Source organism: Notamacropus eugenii, chromosome 3 (genome assembly GCF_028372415.1).
Source record: "Notamacropus eugenii isolate mMacEug1 chromosome 3, mMacEug1.pri_v2, whole genome shotgun sequence".
In the NCBI taxonomy this organism is placed as follows: Eukaryota; Metazoa; Chordata; class Mammalia; order Diprotodontia; family Macropodidae; genus Notamacropus; species Notamacropus eugenii.
The window spans coordinates 397,671,210-397,688,382 of NC_092874.1; the positions used below are offsets into that span (position 1 = coordinate 397,671,210).

Below are 17,173 nucleotides of genomic sequence, written 5' to 3' on the forward strand. Positions count from 1 at the left end.
TAGATCTTTATTATCTGGATCTTGACCCTAATATCTATTCATCCTCCTCTATTTTCCTCATGGAATCCAAACTTCTGTGGTATCCATTCTGAGATCTCCCCCTAGGCAGTTTCTGTAATTGTCTTTTAGAGCCTGTCTCCTGGATTTCCTCTTTTCCTCCTTCCCAGAACAATGCCAATTCCTATAGGTATCATAAAGGATACTATTGCATGGTAGAACTCTTGCCTCTTCACATTCCTGTTTAAGCAGCCCACCACTGATCTTTGTCATCCCCCTGGTTACCTCTTTGGACATTTGCCTCAAAGTGTCCTCCCTGTGTCTATGTTAACAACACTCCCCAGGTGCCAGTTGTCCTCAGGAGTTCCTACTCTCCTCTTTGAGCAGAGCACCAAATCCACCCAGCACAAGGTTCTCCTCTCCCTTCACCCACAAAAGCTCCCATCAGTTGAACCCCCTCCTATAACCAAAAGAATCTCCTTCTTCCTTCTCATTTTCAATCCTCCTGTTCCTTCTCACCCACTCTTCCTGTAGGTTCTTTTCTTCCTCAAATCATAGGTATCATCATCCTCCCATGGGCACATCACATACTTCATTACCATCACCTTCATGCATCCTCCCATTCTGCAATGTGGTTCCTCCCCCAAAAATATTGATTTATTTCTATGGAAGATACTGCCATATTCTGTCCATAATGTCCCAGGTCCATCCCAAGTCCACCTCTCCATTCTTAGATCCACCTAATATCCACTTTTACCACTGTCTCTTTAGAAACTATGTGTTTGAAAATGTGAATATTTAGAAAGAAGTCTCTTATTTTTTTTTGCCATCATTCTTTGAAGCTGTTGTCTTTGCCTCCTGCATTCATTTATCTCCCACATTTCTGTTGTTGGAGATGTTTGAGAAGAAAATAATTTCTTTAGGTCTGGTTTGTTTTTTTTTTTGGTAAGAATTTTCAAAAACTTTTTATTATTGAACATCCATCTGATTTCATTTATGGTTAAGTTTAGGTTTGAAGGATACATCAACCTAGTCTGAATCTGACCTTCATTGTTTTGCAGAACCAATTATTTCATTCCTTCCTATATTTTCTGTTTGTTGTAGAATAGTTTTGTGTTGTTCAAACTTCTTGTCATTTTGTAATCAAAGATCTTCGTCCCCTTTGTCCAGCAGAATTTGTTGCTTCTGAATTGAATTGCTAAATTTAAACCCTCCAGTGTCTGAAAGTTTCCTGCCTTTTTGTTTGTTTGTTTGTTTGTTTTCCTAGAAGCAATCTACAAATTCTTTGAATTCTTTTCTGGGTTCAGAAGTTCTGGGCAGTTTCCCTGTATTATTTCTTGCATTATGGTCTTCATGTTTTTAAACTTGTCATGTTCTTCTGAATGACATATAATTCTCAGGTTGTATATATGCATCCTCTCTTAGAACAATTAGCTTTGCTTGAATTAAGAGCCTTTTCTTTTAATATTTTGTTTTCCTTTGTTTTTCTTATGAATTGTCCTTCACTTTTGTATACTTATATTCAATTTTAGATGTCTTCTCTTTCATTTCTTTGGTGAGACTTGCTGTCTTAGATTTAAGTTTTTCTCTTTTACCAATCATTTCTGCAGTTCAGGTCATGAATTCAACTCTCATAATTCTCATTTTTCTTTTAATTCACTCAAGAGCAATGTTGTGGATCCATGTATTCAAATTCCACAAGTTCCTTTTTTCTCATCAAGTGTTGGATCATTTTCCTTTTTTTTGTGGTATTTATTCATAGATGCCTGAGGTATCTGTGATCTGAAGGCCATAATTCATTTCTTGCCTATTGATTTATCTGCTTATGTTCAAGGTATTTTCTGTTAAATTCCCCCATAAATGTTTGATAGTTTCAATCTTTCCTCCCTTTCTTTACCCTTTATTCACTTTTTGAGGAAGTGGTATAGGATTGAGTTCTCTTTCAAGGCCAAACATCAGTTGTGCCCTGTACCTTCTGTTCCTCCATCTCCTAAAGAAATTTTTTGCATCACAGAATGTTGCCACAGTGCTAGCCTCTATGATCTCAGCAAATTTCTAGAGCTTGAAGACTGGATCTCTAAGATGCTGGAAAGAGGGAGAAGTGACCAGGGTGTGGGTTTGAGTTTTCTGTGAATTACTGAGACTGGATCAGATAGCATAGCCTAGCTGCCAGTATCATGGTAGCCAGTGGTGGAGGGGGCTCAAGATAGGTGTTTGTTTATAGGACTTTTTAAAATCTCGTTTGAGGTGCTGTTATCCTGGACCATGAAGACAACTGAAATTGCTTTATCTTTGCCAAGTAATTTTTTTTAGATATCATGAAAATAAAATAAAATGTCTAGTTCTCTATCTTGGTGGTTATGTTACCTGAAAGTTCACCTGTTAATTTTTAAAATCTCTCTTTCCAGGCTCACATTTTAATACATTGAATCTAATTCAGTGTCAAAGAGATTAAACTAAAGAAATGTTATAACTTTCAAAGAAGTTGAAAAAACTGTTGTGTTTTAATGAATAAATGTTATTTAAATGAAAGAAGCAATCACATCTTGTTTGATAGCATAGACAAAAAGGAAATCTTGTGATATCTCTGAGTGAGCTACATTGTTCTAAAGTCAGTTCATTGTTGAATTAATTAATGAAAAGTATTAATTAAGCATTTATATATGCAAACCATTGTGCTGAGCTTCAGGGACACAAAAAGAAAAAAATGACATCTGCTAACAAATGACCTCACATTCTAATGTTGGAAACAACAAATATATAGATTTTAGCTGCAAATCAAATGGAAGTATCCCATGATCCTAAGGTTGTAGTGGCAAAGCAAATGGTAATGCATCTTCTTTAATGTCATATTGACTGATAAAATCATATTTTTTTTTGATGTTGAACAATCTGACAGTATCAAGGACTTTGGTGGTAAGAACCTTTTCCTTCTGGTCTATCTACAGTAGCTGTTGTTTCTGAGAAAGTAGGGACTATAGCACTTATAGAGGCAGTTGACATGTGTGTAGGATGTGTTCCGGGAAAACCAATACCTCTGGTGTGAGGGCTGCTGCACGCTTTTCAGAACTACTTTCCATCTTTGGTGTCTTTTGTCCACCAGACTCTCACTTATGACTCCAAAAACCTATAGCATGCACAGCAGTCACACTCCAGTAAACCATTTTGACAGATAGGATAAACCAAGTTGAGGGTAACTAAAGTATCTCAAACCCATCGGTGCATTGGGGGGATGCCTACCCCAAGCTTATGAAGACTTCTCCTGGTGGAATGTGTGGATGAGAACAATTTATTCCAGCTGCCAAGAAGACAACTGAAACAGGTGCTGCAGAGTGCTCACAGCTTGGTTAGACATTGAAGACACCAAGATCATGCACTGCATCTTGAGCATCAATCATCTTGACTCTGTCCTGCCACTGGATTGTGACAGTTCTAGAAGAGAGAGCGAAGCCGATGACTTCATGCAACTCTGCCTCACTTAAATCCAGTTTATGAATGGATCAAAAGACATCACATCTATATCATTTTACCATTTTTACCTATCTCAAAGTCCTGTGGTGACAAAAAAGTGGCAAAGCACCAGGCGTGGATACACTGGGAGTGGTAGTCACAATCCTACATACAGGCAGCCCAAGTCATACAGTCATCCTCTCACTGGAAGCAGGAGTGGGATTCCATAGCCCTCTGGGTCTCCAAGTAGCCCTTTAAAGATCATACTCTTCACCTCCTGTTGTGAAGGGGCTAGAAAAGGTGCCTGAAAAATTGTTGGCTTACGGAAACCTGGCCTGATTACCATGGCACATAGGAATCCCACTGTGTGGTTGAAACACATGTTAAAAAATGTACAAAAACATCTGCAAAGATGATTCCACATTGGTACATGGAATATGTGCATACTTATAGACAACACAAAATCCACAGACCTGAAGGACAAATAGCTCTTGTGAGAGAACTCAGCAGGTATTGTATCCAAATAGAAACATTGAGTGAAACAAGACTGGAAAATGAAGGTCAACTTACTGCAATTGGTTCTGGATACACATTTTTCTGGAGTGGCCACAGTGAAGAGGAGCACCATGAGGCTGGTGTAGATTTTGCAATCCAAACTAATCTAGTCAACAGGCTTGTCTGCCTATCAAAAGGAGTGAATGACAGACTCACGACAATACAATTGCCACTTGCAGGAAAACACCATGCTATCATCATTAGTGCTTATGCTCGCACCATGCTGAGCCCTGTTGAGGTCAAAGAAAAATTTTATGAAGACTTGGAGACCCTTATCATCACTAGATGATAAGGAAAAGCTTGCAATTCTGGATAACTTTAATGCTAGGGTAGGCTCATACTACCAGATATTACAGGGAGGCCTTGGGAGGAATGGAACTGGAAATGGCAACAGCAATGGTCACTTACTGCATCACAGGAGTTTCTCATCACTAACACTGTCTTCCATTTACCCAAATGCAATAAAACTTCATGAATGCACCCTTGCAGTAAATATTGACCTTTAATAGATTATGTAATTGTAAGGAGAAAAGACAGATAGGATACGAAAGTGATGAAGGCAATATGTGGAACAGAGTGCTGGACTGATCATAGACTTATCCTCTCCAAGCCAAATATTCACAGTCAAAAAAAGTGTCAGTTCCAAGAAAAATGACTACCAGAAGAATTAATGTCAATAGATTAGAGTGCTTCTCAGTAGGAACAGTTTGTTGCTAACTTAGAGGGAAAGTTAAACTACACATAGTTGGCAACAGTGGAGCAGAAAAGAAGTGGGTAGATTTCTAAGATTTGGTGTACAGCACTAAATTTGCTCATCTGAGTCAACACGCTTGAAAACATCAAGACTGGTTTGATGAAAATGATGGAGAAATTCAGAAGCTGCTAAATGAAAAGCAAGAATTCCACAGGGTTTACTAGGAGAACAGTTCATTCATCTCTAGGAAGGTATTTAATTCCATCAAAAGTAAGGTATGAGTAAAGCTTAGAGAGATACAGGATTCTTGGCTCAGTAAGAAAGCTAATGAAATTTGGTTTCGTGCAGAGAGTAACAATCCAAAGTGCTTTTATGATGCCTTAAAGACTATTTATGGGTCAAAGACCTATGTGCATATCTTTTTTTTATGTGTATTATTTTATTTTTTAAAATTCATTTTTATGTTTATTTACTTATTTTTAGTATTCAACATTCATTTTCACAAAATTTTGAGTTCCAAATTTTCTCCCTATCTTTCCCCTCCCCTCACCCCATAATGCCTTGCATTCTGATTACCCCTTGCATCAATATGCCCTCCCTTCTATCACACCCTTCTCTTCCCTTATCTCCTTCTTCTCCCTTTTCTTGTAGGGCAAGATAGGTTTCTATACCCCATTACCTGTATTTCTTATTTCCCAGTTGTGTGCAAAAACAATTCTCAACATTCATTCCTAATACTTGGAATTCCAACTTCTCTCTCTTCCTCCCTCCCTACCCATCCCCACTGAGATGGCAGGAAATTCAATAAAGGCTGTATATGTGTAGTTTTGCAAAAGACTTCCATAATAGTCATGTTATGTAAGACTAACTATATTTCCCTCCATCATATCCTGGCCCCCATTTATTCTGTTCTCTCTTTTGACTTTGTCTCTACCCAAAAATGTTTACTTCTAATTACTCTCTTCTCTCATTTGCCCTCCCTTCTGTCACCCCCCTCACCCCACTAGTCCCCTTCTCCCCTATCCTTCTGTAGTGCAAGATATATTTTCATACCAAACAGAGTGAGCATGTCATTCCCTCAAGCCAAATGTGAAGAGAGTAAACTTCCCTTTTACCCTCTCACATTGTCCCTTTTCTCCTCCACTGAAGAAGCTTTTCCTTGCTTCCTTGATGAGTGATAATTTACTCCATTCCATTTCTCCCTTTCTCCTCCTAATACATAACTCTCTCACCCCTTAATTTTATCTTTTTTTTTAAGGTATCATCCCCTCTTATTCAGCTCACCCTGTGTTTTCTTTTTGTGTGTGTATGTGCGTGTGTGTGTGTGTGTGTGTGTGTGTGTGTATAATCCCTCCAACTACCCAAATGCTGAGAAAAGCCTCAAGAGTTACAAATATTTTCTTTCCATGTAGGAATGTAAACAATTCAACTTTGGAAAGCCTTTTCTGATTTCTCTTTCCTGTTTATCTTCTCATGCTTCTCTCAATTCTTGTGTTTGAAAGTCAGATTTTCTATTCAGTTCTCGTCTTTTCATGAAGAATGTTTGAAAGTTCTCTATTGCATTGAATGATCATTTTTCCCCCCGAAGTATTATAGTCAGTTTTGCTAGGTAGGTGATTATTGGTTTTAATCCCAGTTCCTTTGACTTCTGGAATATCATATTCCAAGCCCTTTGATCCCTTAATGTAGAAGCTACCAGATCCTGTGTTATCCTGATTGTATTTCCACAATATACAAACTGTTTCTCTGTGGCTGCTTGCAATATTTTCTCCTTTGCCTGAGTACTCTGGAATTTGGCTGCAATATTCCTAGGAGTTTCTCTTTTCAGATTTCTTTCAGGAGGTGATCTGTGGATTTTTTCAATATTCATTTTGCCCTCTGGTTCTAGAATAACAGGGCAGTTTTCCTTGATAATTTCTTGAAAGATGATGCCTAGAATCTTTTTTTTTATCATGGCTTTTTTCCTCCCTTTTTCGGGCATTTTCCCAGCCAATTACTTGACTTCTGAGACCTTTGTTGAGAGGAGGGTATATTCTGGGGAACTGTAAGTTCTCAGTTCCTCTAAGGTGGCACAATCAAGGGAGAGGTATTTCCTCCTTCTGATCTGCGCACTGGTCTGGGAGCAACCAAAAACTTTTCTGCCCATAATCTGCAGTTGAATTCCCACACTACAACTGCTTCCAGCTCCACCACTAGTGCTCCTCAACCCTGGGTGGAGCTCAGGGCTGAGAATCTGTTCAGTGGCTCAATTCCCCAGGGGTTTTGATGGAGGTCACCTAGAGCTGCCACTCAGGGCTGAGATTCGATCAGTCTTACAATTCCCCCAAGGGCTCTAGGTTGAGGGCTCCAAAAATGGCTGCTGCCACTGCAGTGCCTGCTGCCAGAGGTCTAGACTGCATTCCCCTCTCCTGGGTGAAGGAGCCCTCACACTGACCTTTGAAGCTGTATGTGGTGTTTGTTAATTGAGAAATCTGGGAACTGCTGCCAGTGGCACCTGAATCCTGTCCTGGGTCCTGTCCCTGCTGCTCTGCACTGGTCTGCACTCTGCACGCTGCCCTCTATGTACATCCCAACTAGTCAGTGCTGATGGAGCCAAATTGATTACTAATAAAGACAGGATCCTAGAGAGATGAGCTGACCACTTCCATAGTGTTCTCAAAAGACTGTCATTGATCATTGCTGAAGCAAAACCCTCTCAAATTGCCAACTGAAGGAGAGTTTTTGAATGCCATTGGGCTTTTTTTGTATGGCAAAGCACTTTGTATTGATTCTATTCCAACTGAGATTTACAATGTTGGGGGTCTATTGTCGATACAAAAGCTGACTGAATCTTTCTGGGTTATATAGCAAGAGTAGGGTTATCACCCAGAATTTCAAGGACACTGCCAGTTTTCATCTCTGTAAAGGTAAGGAAATAGATTACCCTGTGAAAATCATGGGCAAGGGGTGTTCCTCTCTCTTAGTCATTACCAGCAAGAACAGTCCTCTTTAATAGACTGACCCTTCACCTGGAAAGGGCTGAAGAGTGGTGGTTGAAATGTTGTTTGCTGCCTGACAACTCCGAGACAAATGCCAGGAGCAGAACAGAGATCTGTGCAAAGTCTTTGTAGGTCTGATCAAGGCCTTTGATACTGTCAGTCATGAAGGCTTATGGAAAATTACGTCAAAATTTGGTTGCCCAGAGAAGTTCATCAGCATTGTATGACAATGCATGCTTGCCCAGCTTTCTCTGAATAATGGATTATGCTCTCAAGCTTTCCCACTCACCAATGGAGTGAAATAAGTTTATGTGCATGCTCCATACTTTTAAGCATGATGTTTTCAACTATGTTGTCAGATGTCTTCAATGAGGACGAACATGAAATCAAAGTCAGCTACTGTACTAATGGTAAATTATTTAACTTGAAAAAGGTATAAGACAAGACAAAAGAGGAGGGAGAGTTGGTGCATAATTTTTTGTTTGCACATTGTGCACTCAATGCAGCCTCTGAAATAGAGATGCAACAAAGTACGGATTGATTCTCTGCTGCTGGAGCTAATTTTGACCTAACAATTAACACAATGCAAACACAGGTGCTTCACCAGCCAGCAGAAGGTCATCTATACATGGAACCATCAGTTACAGCAAATGGAGAAGTTTTGAATACTGTGGATAGGTTCACTCACCTTGGCAGTATTCTTTCCAGGGATGTATACCTTGACAATTGAAATTGACACATACATTGCCAGAGCTAGCTCTGTTTTTGGGAGGCTCCAAAGGAAAGTATGGGAGAGAAGAGGTATTAGACTCACTACCAAACTGACAGTCTACAGAGCCATTATACCAACCCCATTGTTATATGCCTGTGAAACCTGAACTGTCTACCAGTGCCATGCCAAGAAACTGAATTGCTTTCATCTGAATTGTCTTAGGAAGATTCTGAAAATCACCTGGCAGGATAAGATACCAGACACTGAGGGTCTTTCTTGAACTAAACTGCCAATCGTTCAAACTCTACTGCAGAGAGTGCAACTCCAATGAGCTCACCATATTGTTCAAATGCCAAATATATGTTTGCCTAAAAGACTATCTTATGGAGAATTCTGTGAGTAAAGCAGAATTTAAGTAGCTCAAAAGAAATGTGAGAAACACAATTTTAATGAATTTACTCCAAATATTCACATGGACTACTTATGCCTGACCTGTGGCAGAGCATTCTGAGCTCACATTGGCCTGATCAACCATAGTCAGACACACTAACTTGACTCCTTAGAGGTGTCATTTTGGTTGTCTTCAAAATGAAGGATAACCATACCATATCACATCAACCAGAGGCCATATCTCAACTCCACAAGGGTTATGTCCTAGAATTATGGCTTTAGGAGTTAGAAGCAGGATTGGTAGTGGTGGGAGGGTGTGGTACTGTTACTTTCTGGGCTCTATGGTTTACCTACTCTTTTACTTCAGTTGTTAAATATACTTGGTGTTGTTGGTGAAGATGAAGATAGTTTGCTTCCCTCCATTAATGACTTTGTGTCTCAGGCTTGGAGTAGAGCTTAACTTTGCTATTTCCAGTGTTCTAGGCTGTTTCCATTGGGATCTAAGGTGACGTGATTGTCAAGGGGATGGGTAGTGCTTAACTGATCTAGCACATATTACCTCATCTTTTTCTCAGGATACCTTGCTGCTTCCAGTTTACCTGTCCTGTGGGTAGTAGTTAGTTGGTAACAGTAGTAGTGTCCTATCAAGGGTGCATTATTAGGTATATCCCCTGGAGTAGGAAGTAGAAGTAGAATAAACTAGGAAGTGAATTATTGAGTTCTAACAGTGAGGTCATCAATCTATCTAGAGAAACATGCCACATATTCACTTTCAACCTTGTGGGTATAGGAAGCAGGAAAAGAGTGGCAGCAGTCCTGAACAGGCAGGGAGCCTGATTGAAATTCTAGTCAATTTCATTTGTAGATTGATGGAGGATATCCTACTGAAATCTTTGACCATTTTACTCCTAGAAGTATATGTACCCAGGGCAACCCAGAGTCAGAATGAACGGCTGCCAGATGAGGAAATAAAATGAGAACAGGTTCCCCTCACCAATATAAATGCTTCTCTGTGTGTATGTATATATGTATGTATATATGTGTGTATGGATGTGTGTGTGTATATATATATATATTTGTGTATGTATTTATGCATGTATATATTTATATATACTTCTGACTGGCAGGACATTAAAAATTATCATACATGTAAACTTTAAACACATCACAGATTTCAGTCCTATGAATTAAACAAAATGCAAATTCATTTTTTTTGGTCCTGACTTGTGATTTGATCAATGAGAAGAACTCCGGAAGTGAAACTCCTTCCAATAGATGCCAGAAATTTATCTAATTTATAACTTAAGCAAGTTGCCTAAAGCACTGAGAAGTTAGCAGAATTACCCATGATCACAAAATTGATATGTGTCAGATGTAAGATCTAAACTTGAGTCTTTCTTTCAATTCAATAAACACTTTTTAAGTGCCTACTTAATAGGCACTTGTGCTAAGTGCTAGAGATACAAATAAAGAGATAGTCTCTGCTCTCAAGGAGCTTACAATCTAATGGGGGAAGACAACACCCAAAAGGTGGCAGGAAAGCAGAGGTATCAGGACACCAGGGATCTTATTTTGTGGAGTTGAAACCAAGCAGAGCAGCAGGTACAAAAGTCCACGTAGCTCAAAGTTCAATTTTGCCTTCTAAGAAAGAAGGCTTTGAGAGAATTTTGCTCCATCCTCCAGCCCTCCAATCAGAGGAGAGAGAAGACTGAGGGAAGCGTGGAGTTAGAAGCATTATGATAGTATTAAAAGTGATGAAATTATCCTGGGAGGGGCATCACTTTCCTTGGAGACAAAACCAGGCGGAACAGCAGATGCAAAGTAAAGGGAGACTCTAAAACTAATTCTTTTTTGAGTTTAATAGTATTTTATTTTTTCCCCCAGTTACATATCAAGAAAATTTTTAACATTCAGTTTTACAAGATTTCAATTCCAAATTTTTCTCCCTCTCTCCCTGGCCTCCTCCTTCTGAAAATGGCAGACAGTTTGATATAGTTATATACATGTTATCATGTATAAATATTTCCATACAAGTCACAGTTGTGAAAGAAGAAACAAGTTAAAAGAGAAAAAAATGAGGAAGAATAAAGTAAATTAAAGCAATATGCTTCAGCCTGCATTCAGAATCCAGTTACTTCTTTATCTGGATATGGATAGCATTTTCCTTCTTTTCTTTTCCTTCTTTTCATTTTCCGCCTTTTGAGTCTTTTCTATTTGTCTTGGATTATTCTGTTGCTCAGAAGAGCTGAGTCCTTCATAGCTGATAATCACACAATGTTGCTAAAACTGTGTACAATGTTTTCCTGGTTCTGCTCATTTCACTTTGCATCAGTTCATACAAGTTTTTCCGGGTTTTTTTGATGTCTCCCTGTTCATCATTTCTTATTGCACAATAGTATTCCATTATATTCATACACCACAGCCTGTTCAGTCATTCCCCAATTGATAAGCATACTCTCAATTTCCAATATTTTGCCACCACAAAAAGTGCTATTATAAATGTTTTTGCAAGTTCGGCCCTTGTGAATTAGAACAGGCAAAGAAGAAACTAAGTTATCACTCTTTGCAGATGATATGATGATATATTTAGAGAATCCCAAAGAATTAAGTAAAAAACTACTTGAAATAACAAACAACTTTGGCAAAGTTGCAGGTTACAAAATAAACCAACATAATTCATCTGCATTTCTATATATTACTAACAAAGCCCAACAGCAAGACATAGAGAAATCCCATTTAAGCTGTGGTACACACTATAAAATGTCTGGGAGTCTACCTGCCAAAACAAACCCAATGCACACAATCACAAAACTCTTTTCACACAAATAAAGTCAGATCTAAATAAGTGGAAAAACATTACTTGCTCATGGGTAGACTGAGCCAATATCATAAAAATGATAATTCTACCTAAATTAATTTACTTATTCAGTGCCATACCAATCAAACTATCAGATAATTATTTTCTAGAGCCAGAAAAAATAATATCAAAATTCATCTGGAAAAACAAAAGGTACAGAATACCAAGGGAACTAATGCTAGGGAAGGTGACCTAGCCTTACCAGATTTCAAATTGTATTATAAAGCAGTAATTATCAAAACAACTTGGTACTGTCTAAGAAACTGAGGAGTAAACCAGTGGAATAGATTAGGTACTCAAGACATAGTAGTCAATAAATACAGCAATCAACTGTTTGATAAACCCAAGGACCCCAGCTTCTAGGACAAGAACTCAATGTTTGAAAAAAATGGCCGGGAAAACTGGGTAACAGTATGGCAGAAACTGGGCATAGACCAATGCCTGACACTGTACATAACAATAAAATCTAAATGGATACATGATCTAGGTATAAAGATTGATACTATAAACAAATTAGTGGAGCAAGGAATAGTGTATTTGTCAGATTTATGGAGAATGGAGAAATGTTTGACTAAAACAAGAGACAAAAAACATTATGAAATGCAAAATGGATAATTCTGATTACATTAAATTGAAAAGGTTTTACACAAACAAACCCAATGCAACCAAGATTAGGAGGGAAGCAGAAAAGTGGGAACGAATTTTTGTAACTGGTATTTGTGATAAAGGCCTCATTTCTAAAATATAGACAGAACTGAGTCAAATGTACAACAATACAAGTCATTCCACAATTGCTAAATGGTCAAAGGATATGAATTGGCAGTTTTCAGAGGAAGAAATTAAAACTCTCTATAGCCATATGAAAAAATGCTCTAAATCACTATTGATTAAACAGATGTAAATCAAAACAACTCTGAGGTACCACATCACACCTATCTGTTTTGCTAACATGACAAAACAGGAAGATGATTAATGTTGGTGAAGATGTGGGAGAGTAGGAAAGCTAATTCATTGTTGGTGGAACTGTGAGGTGATCCAACCATTTTGGAAAGCAATTGGGAACTATGTCCAAAGGGATACAAATATAGGCATGCCCTTTGACCCAGCAATACCGCTTCTATGACTGTATCCCAAAGAGATCATAAAAATGGGAAAGGGTCCCACATGTACAAAAATATTTATAGCAGCTCTCTTTGTGGTAGCCAAAAACTGGAAATCAAAGGAATGCCCATCAGTTGGGGAATGGTTGAACAAGTTGTGGTATATGAATGCTATGGAATACAATTGTGCTATAAGAAATGATGAACAAGAAGACTTCAGAGAGGCCTGGAAAGATATATGAACTGATGCTGAATGAAAGAAACAAAACCTGGATAACTTTGTACACAGCAAGAACCACAGTGTGTGAGGACTTTTTCTGGTAGACTTAGTCCATCATAGCAATGCAAGGACCTAAAAAATTCCCAATGGACTTTTGAGGCAAAATGCCTTCCACATTCAGAGAAAGAACTATGGAATTGGATCACAGAATGAGGCAGACCATTTTCTTTTGTGTTATGTTTTGTCTTGTCTTGTTTTGTTTTATGCTTTCATTCATTTTAATTCTTCTGTTCAACATGACTATAGTGAAATTGTATTTAATAGGAATGTGTGTATAGAACCTATATATGATTGCAAGCCATCTTGGCGAGGGAGTGGGAAGGGGAGGGGTAAGAGAGAGAGGGAAGCAAAAAAATATAAGATATTTGAAAGTGGTTATAGAACACTGAAAACAAAATAAATATTTTTTAAAAAGCAAAACACTGGAATAAAATGGAATAAATTAATCAGAAAATAGGTAAAAATAATGTTTAGTCCTTTTCCCTTTTTTATGATCTCTTTGAGATACAGAATACAGTAGTGGTATTTCTGGATCAAAGGGTATATTTGCAGCCCTTTGAGCATGGTTCCAAATTGCTCTCCAAGATGATTCAATCAGTTCACAACCCCATCAACAGTGCATCCTCTCCAACATTTTAATTTTCTTTTTTTGTCATATTAGTCAATATGATAGGTGTGAGGTGGTATCTCAAGAGTTATTTTCATTTCCATTTCTCTAATCAAAAGTGATGTAGGGCACTTCTTCATATGCCTATAGATAGCTTTGATTTCTTTATCTGAAAACTGTCTTCTAAGATTGGTTCTTTGTCCCTTATAACATACTACCTCTCAAGTTATTCTAAAAGCCACCTAATCCCCTATTTCTAAGTTCATTTTCTATAAAATACTCCTGAATTTAGGGGGTACTTATGGTGGGATGCTTATTCTATAGGAGTGAATGCACTGACATAATGGACATGGCAGCAATGGTTTATTAGAGAGCCATAATTTCTAAAGGAAATTTACACTTTGGAAGCAACATTCCAAATGTTGATTAATGTGAGTCAGTTTATCAGTGCCTGGTCAATTCTGACTGAATGAATAATCACCTTTTAGGATGATAGAACTAAAAGAATATATTCTAAATCAAAGGTTACTGATTCTGATGAATGGAATTACTAATTCATGGCCTTTGCAAAGTAATCCTGGCAGCATCTGAAATGAAATGATATAAATTTTGACTAAAGCCCATGACTCAGCATTTAGAAATTAGTAGGTCTACATTTTGAGCAGACAAGGCCTTAAACCGGGCTAGATCTTTCATTGCTGACATCTTCAAACCTTTCTAGATTTCAAAGATATCCTTTGTATTCTACATAAATTTCAGCAGGCTTACATTCTCAAGTAAAGTGCTCACCCCAGTGTTGAATGTCATACTAGAGAGATCATGCTTGGGTAAGGTCTTTAAAAAGTAAGTTGATTTCTCCTCCCCACCATATATAGATTCTTCTTCTTCGTTGTTTCCTGTTCTTTGACTTTGACGATCCATCTTTAAATCGACCATTTCACCAACCCTGCACCAAAAAACATATCCTTTTAATTGTAGCCAAAACATCTTAGGTATGTGAAGCAAGATAATTGATGAAACAACAAACATGCAGAAGGTTCCTTGGCATGATAATTTGAGTAGAAAGAAGGCATAGAGTAGGAAAAAAAAAGTAAGTTTTTACTTATATCTTCTGTTTTTGACATCACCATGGTTGTCCCCAGTATTCACCTCTCTCCTCTTCCCAGAATATTTGTTATACTTGAGAATTTTATTGCATTGAGTTTGAATTTTTTCCAGTGTGTTTGTGTGTGTGTGACTTTTTTATTTCATTTATATTGTTGCCATTATTGTGTAGTTTTCTTGGCCCTGTTTATTTTATTCTACATCAGCTCATGTAGATCTTTCCATGTTTCTCTGTACTCATTATATGCATCATCTCTTACAAGACAATAATTGAGGTAACTGGTGGTGCAATGGATGGAGAGTTGGACCTTGGGTCACAAAGACCTGAATTCAAATCTGTCCTCAGACGCTTGCTGGCTATGTGACTTTAGGCAAGTCAATTATCCTGTGTTTCAGTTTCCTCAACTGTGAAATGGAGATAATAACAATGAACTCACAGGGTGGTGGGAGGATCAAATGGTAATATTTACAAAAGCACCTCAAACTAGTAGGCACTATATACCTGTTTCATTCCTTGCCTTTCCTTCTTTAGTGATGTTCCTTTACATTCATGTACCACAATTGTTCAGCCATTCTTAAATCAATGGGCATTATTTTGTTTTCAATGCCTTGCTATCACAAAAAATACTTATATAAATATTTTTAGATTATATGAGAATTTTCTTCTTATTTATGCCTTTCTTTGAGTATCAATTCAGTAATAGAGTCTCTGATTCAAAAGGATATTTTAGTCACTCTGTTTCGATAATTCTAAAATGTTTTCCAAAGAGGTGATACCATTTCACAGGTCACCCAACAATGCATTCATGAACCCATCAAGCCACAATCCCTCCACAATCAACTATTATCATTTTTAGTCCAACGACCAATGAACTGTCTCAATTTCCATTCCTTATAATTAGTGATTTTGAGCATTCTTTCATGTGATTGTGAGTACTTTGTAAATATCCTTTGGAGAACTGTTTTTCATATTCTTTGACCACTTATCTTTTTGGTAATAGCTTTTAGTCATATATACACACCTATATATTTATGTAAATATATGTATATGTACATATGTATGTTTATAAGCACAATATACCTTTAGGCATTGATTGACTGGTTTTAGGACTCTAGAGGTTAAGCCCAGAAACTAAGAATTGGAAGTACTGGGGAAACTGTCAAAACAAACCCTTCCATATTACAGTGGTAGCTGTAGGAAAGACTCCAGATAGAGGATCTCAGGTGGGTTGGAAATTACCTCCCTCACCTTATTTTAATTGCCTGGGAAAAGGATGGACTCCCTGTCCAGGGAAGGATATCTAAGGGAAGTAGTCTCTAAGTGCCTTCAGTTGGGGAACTTCTTAGAAGGAATAGCCAAAAGGCACATACCTAGGAAATCTAGTCCAATTCTCTCATGGGAAGTTCCTCCGAAGACTGCCACTCCTGATTGGGGACACCCACAGGAGAGATGGGATAGGCATAAGAGGAGAAATTCATCCTACAGGATCCCCATTAGATAGAGCCTGGGAAAAGGGTGGACTCCCATTCTGGGGGGGAGGTGGGGATGACTAAAGAAAGAGTTATTAAGCTGTACAAAATTTACTTTGAGAATACAAAGGGTTTAGGGAATTGTTTTGACCAAAGCATAGAACTTTGAATGCTTAGAAAGTTATGGAATTTTATTGAATACCCTCCCAAATGAACTTAGAATACATGAATCACTGATATTGTTAAATCCTTCATCACCCTCAGTTTTTCTTCCTGTGTGGGAAATAAGGAAAAAGTTCTGTTTCCACAGCTTCAGGTGATCAGAGTTGTGACCTAGTTTGGTCAGGTTAGAGGTCAGAAACTTGTGCACAGGCTTGACAAGCTGTTTGAGGGAAAGCCTATCAGAGAGAAGAACATGAAGTCACTTGGCCAGTGGATGGTAGGGCATGGAGTCCAAAATTCAGAACAGTATAAGAAGCTTCCTGTTGTAGTATAAACAAGTTGTAGTCTTCATGTAGCCTTCCTTGGAAACTACCCATTCATAACAAATGTAGAAGGCACTCCCTCCTCCTGAAGAGGGGTGAAGTCAGCTTTGACCAAAGTGCTAAATTCCTCTGAATTCTACTTTAATAAATTTTCCTTTATACCTTTTTGTTTGTCAAATGTGTCTCTAACACTGGTGATTGTACTGTCACAAAAAAGTCTAGAGTAATGGAAATTTAGCTAGTTCTATTATCTATTAAGGACTTGTTCTAAAAAACACAGTGCATTTTAAATAGGTGAATCCAATTGGCAAATTAGACTAAAGCAATTTGTATTGTTACTAAATTACATGTTTTATTGATGTGATTCTAAAAGCATTAACAAAATTAGGAAACAGAATAATTATCTTAGACTGACAGCAGGACTCCAGCTACAAGATGGTCATAAGTACTAATAGAAATCATATGACTATCTCAATAGATGCAGAAAAAGCCTT

At 37.8% G+C, this 17,173-nt stretch overlaps 1 protein-coding gene across 4 annotated transcripts in view; it reads right to left on the reverse strand.

Annotated features, from left to right (window-relative positions):
* The window catches only part of LOC140497227 (phospholipid-transporting ATPase ABCA3-like), a 264,641-nt gene that overhangs the window by 94,803 nt on the left and 152,665 nt on the right, over nucleotides 1–17,173 (reverse strand). For all 4 annotated transcript variants that reach the window (XM_072597913.1, XM_072597914.1, XM_072597912.1 and 1 more), the window contains one exon: nucleotides 14,410–14,566. In XM_072597913.1, coding sequence (XP_072454014.1) covers nucleotides 14,410–14,566 — 157 coding nt within the window. The remainder of the gene's footprint in view (nucleotides 1–14,409; nucleotides 14,567–17,173) is intronic.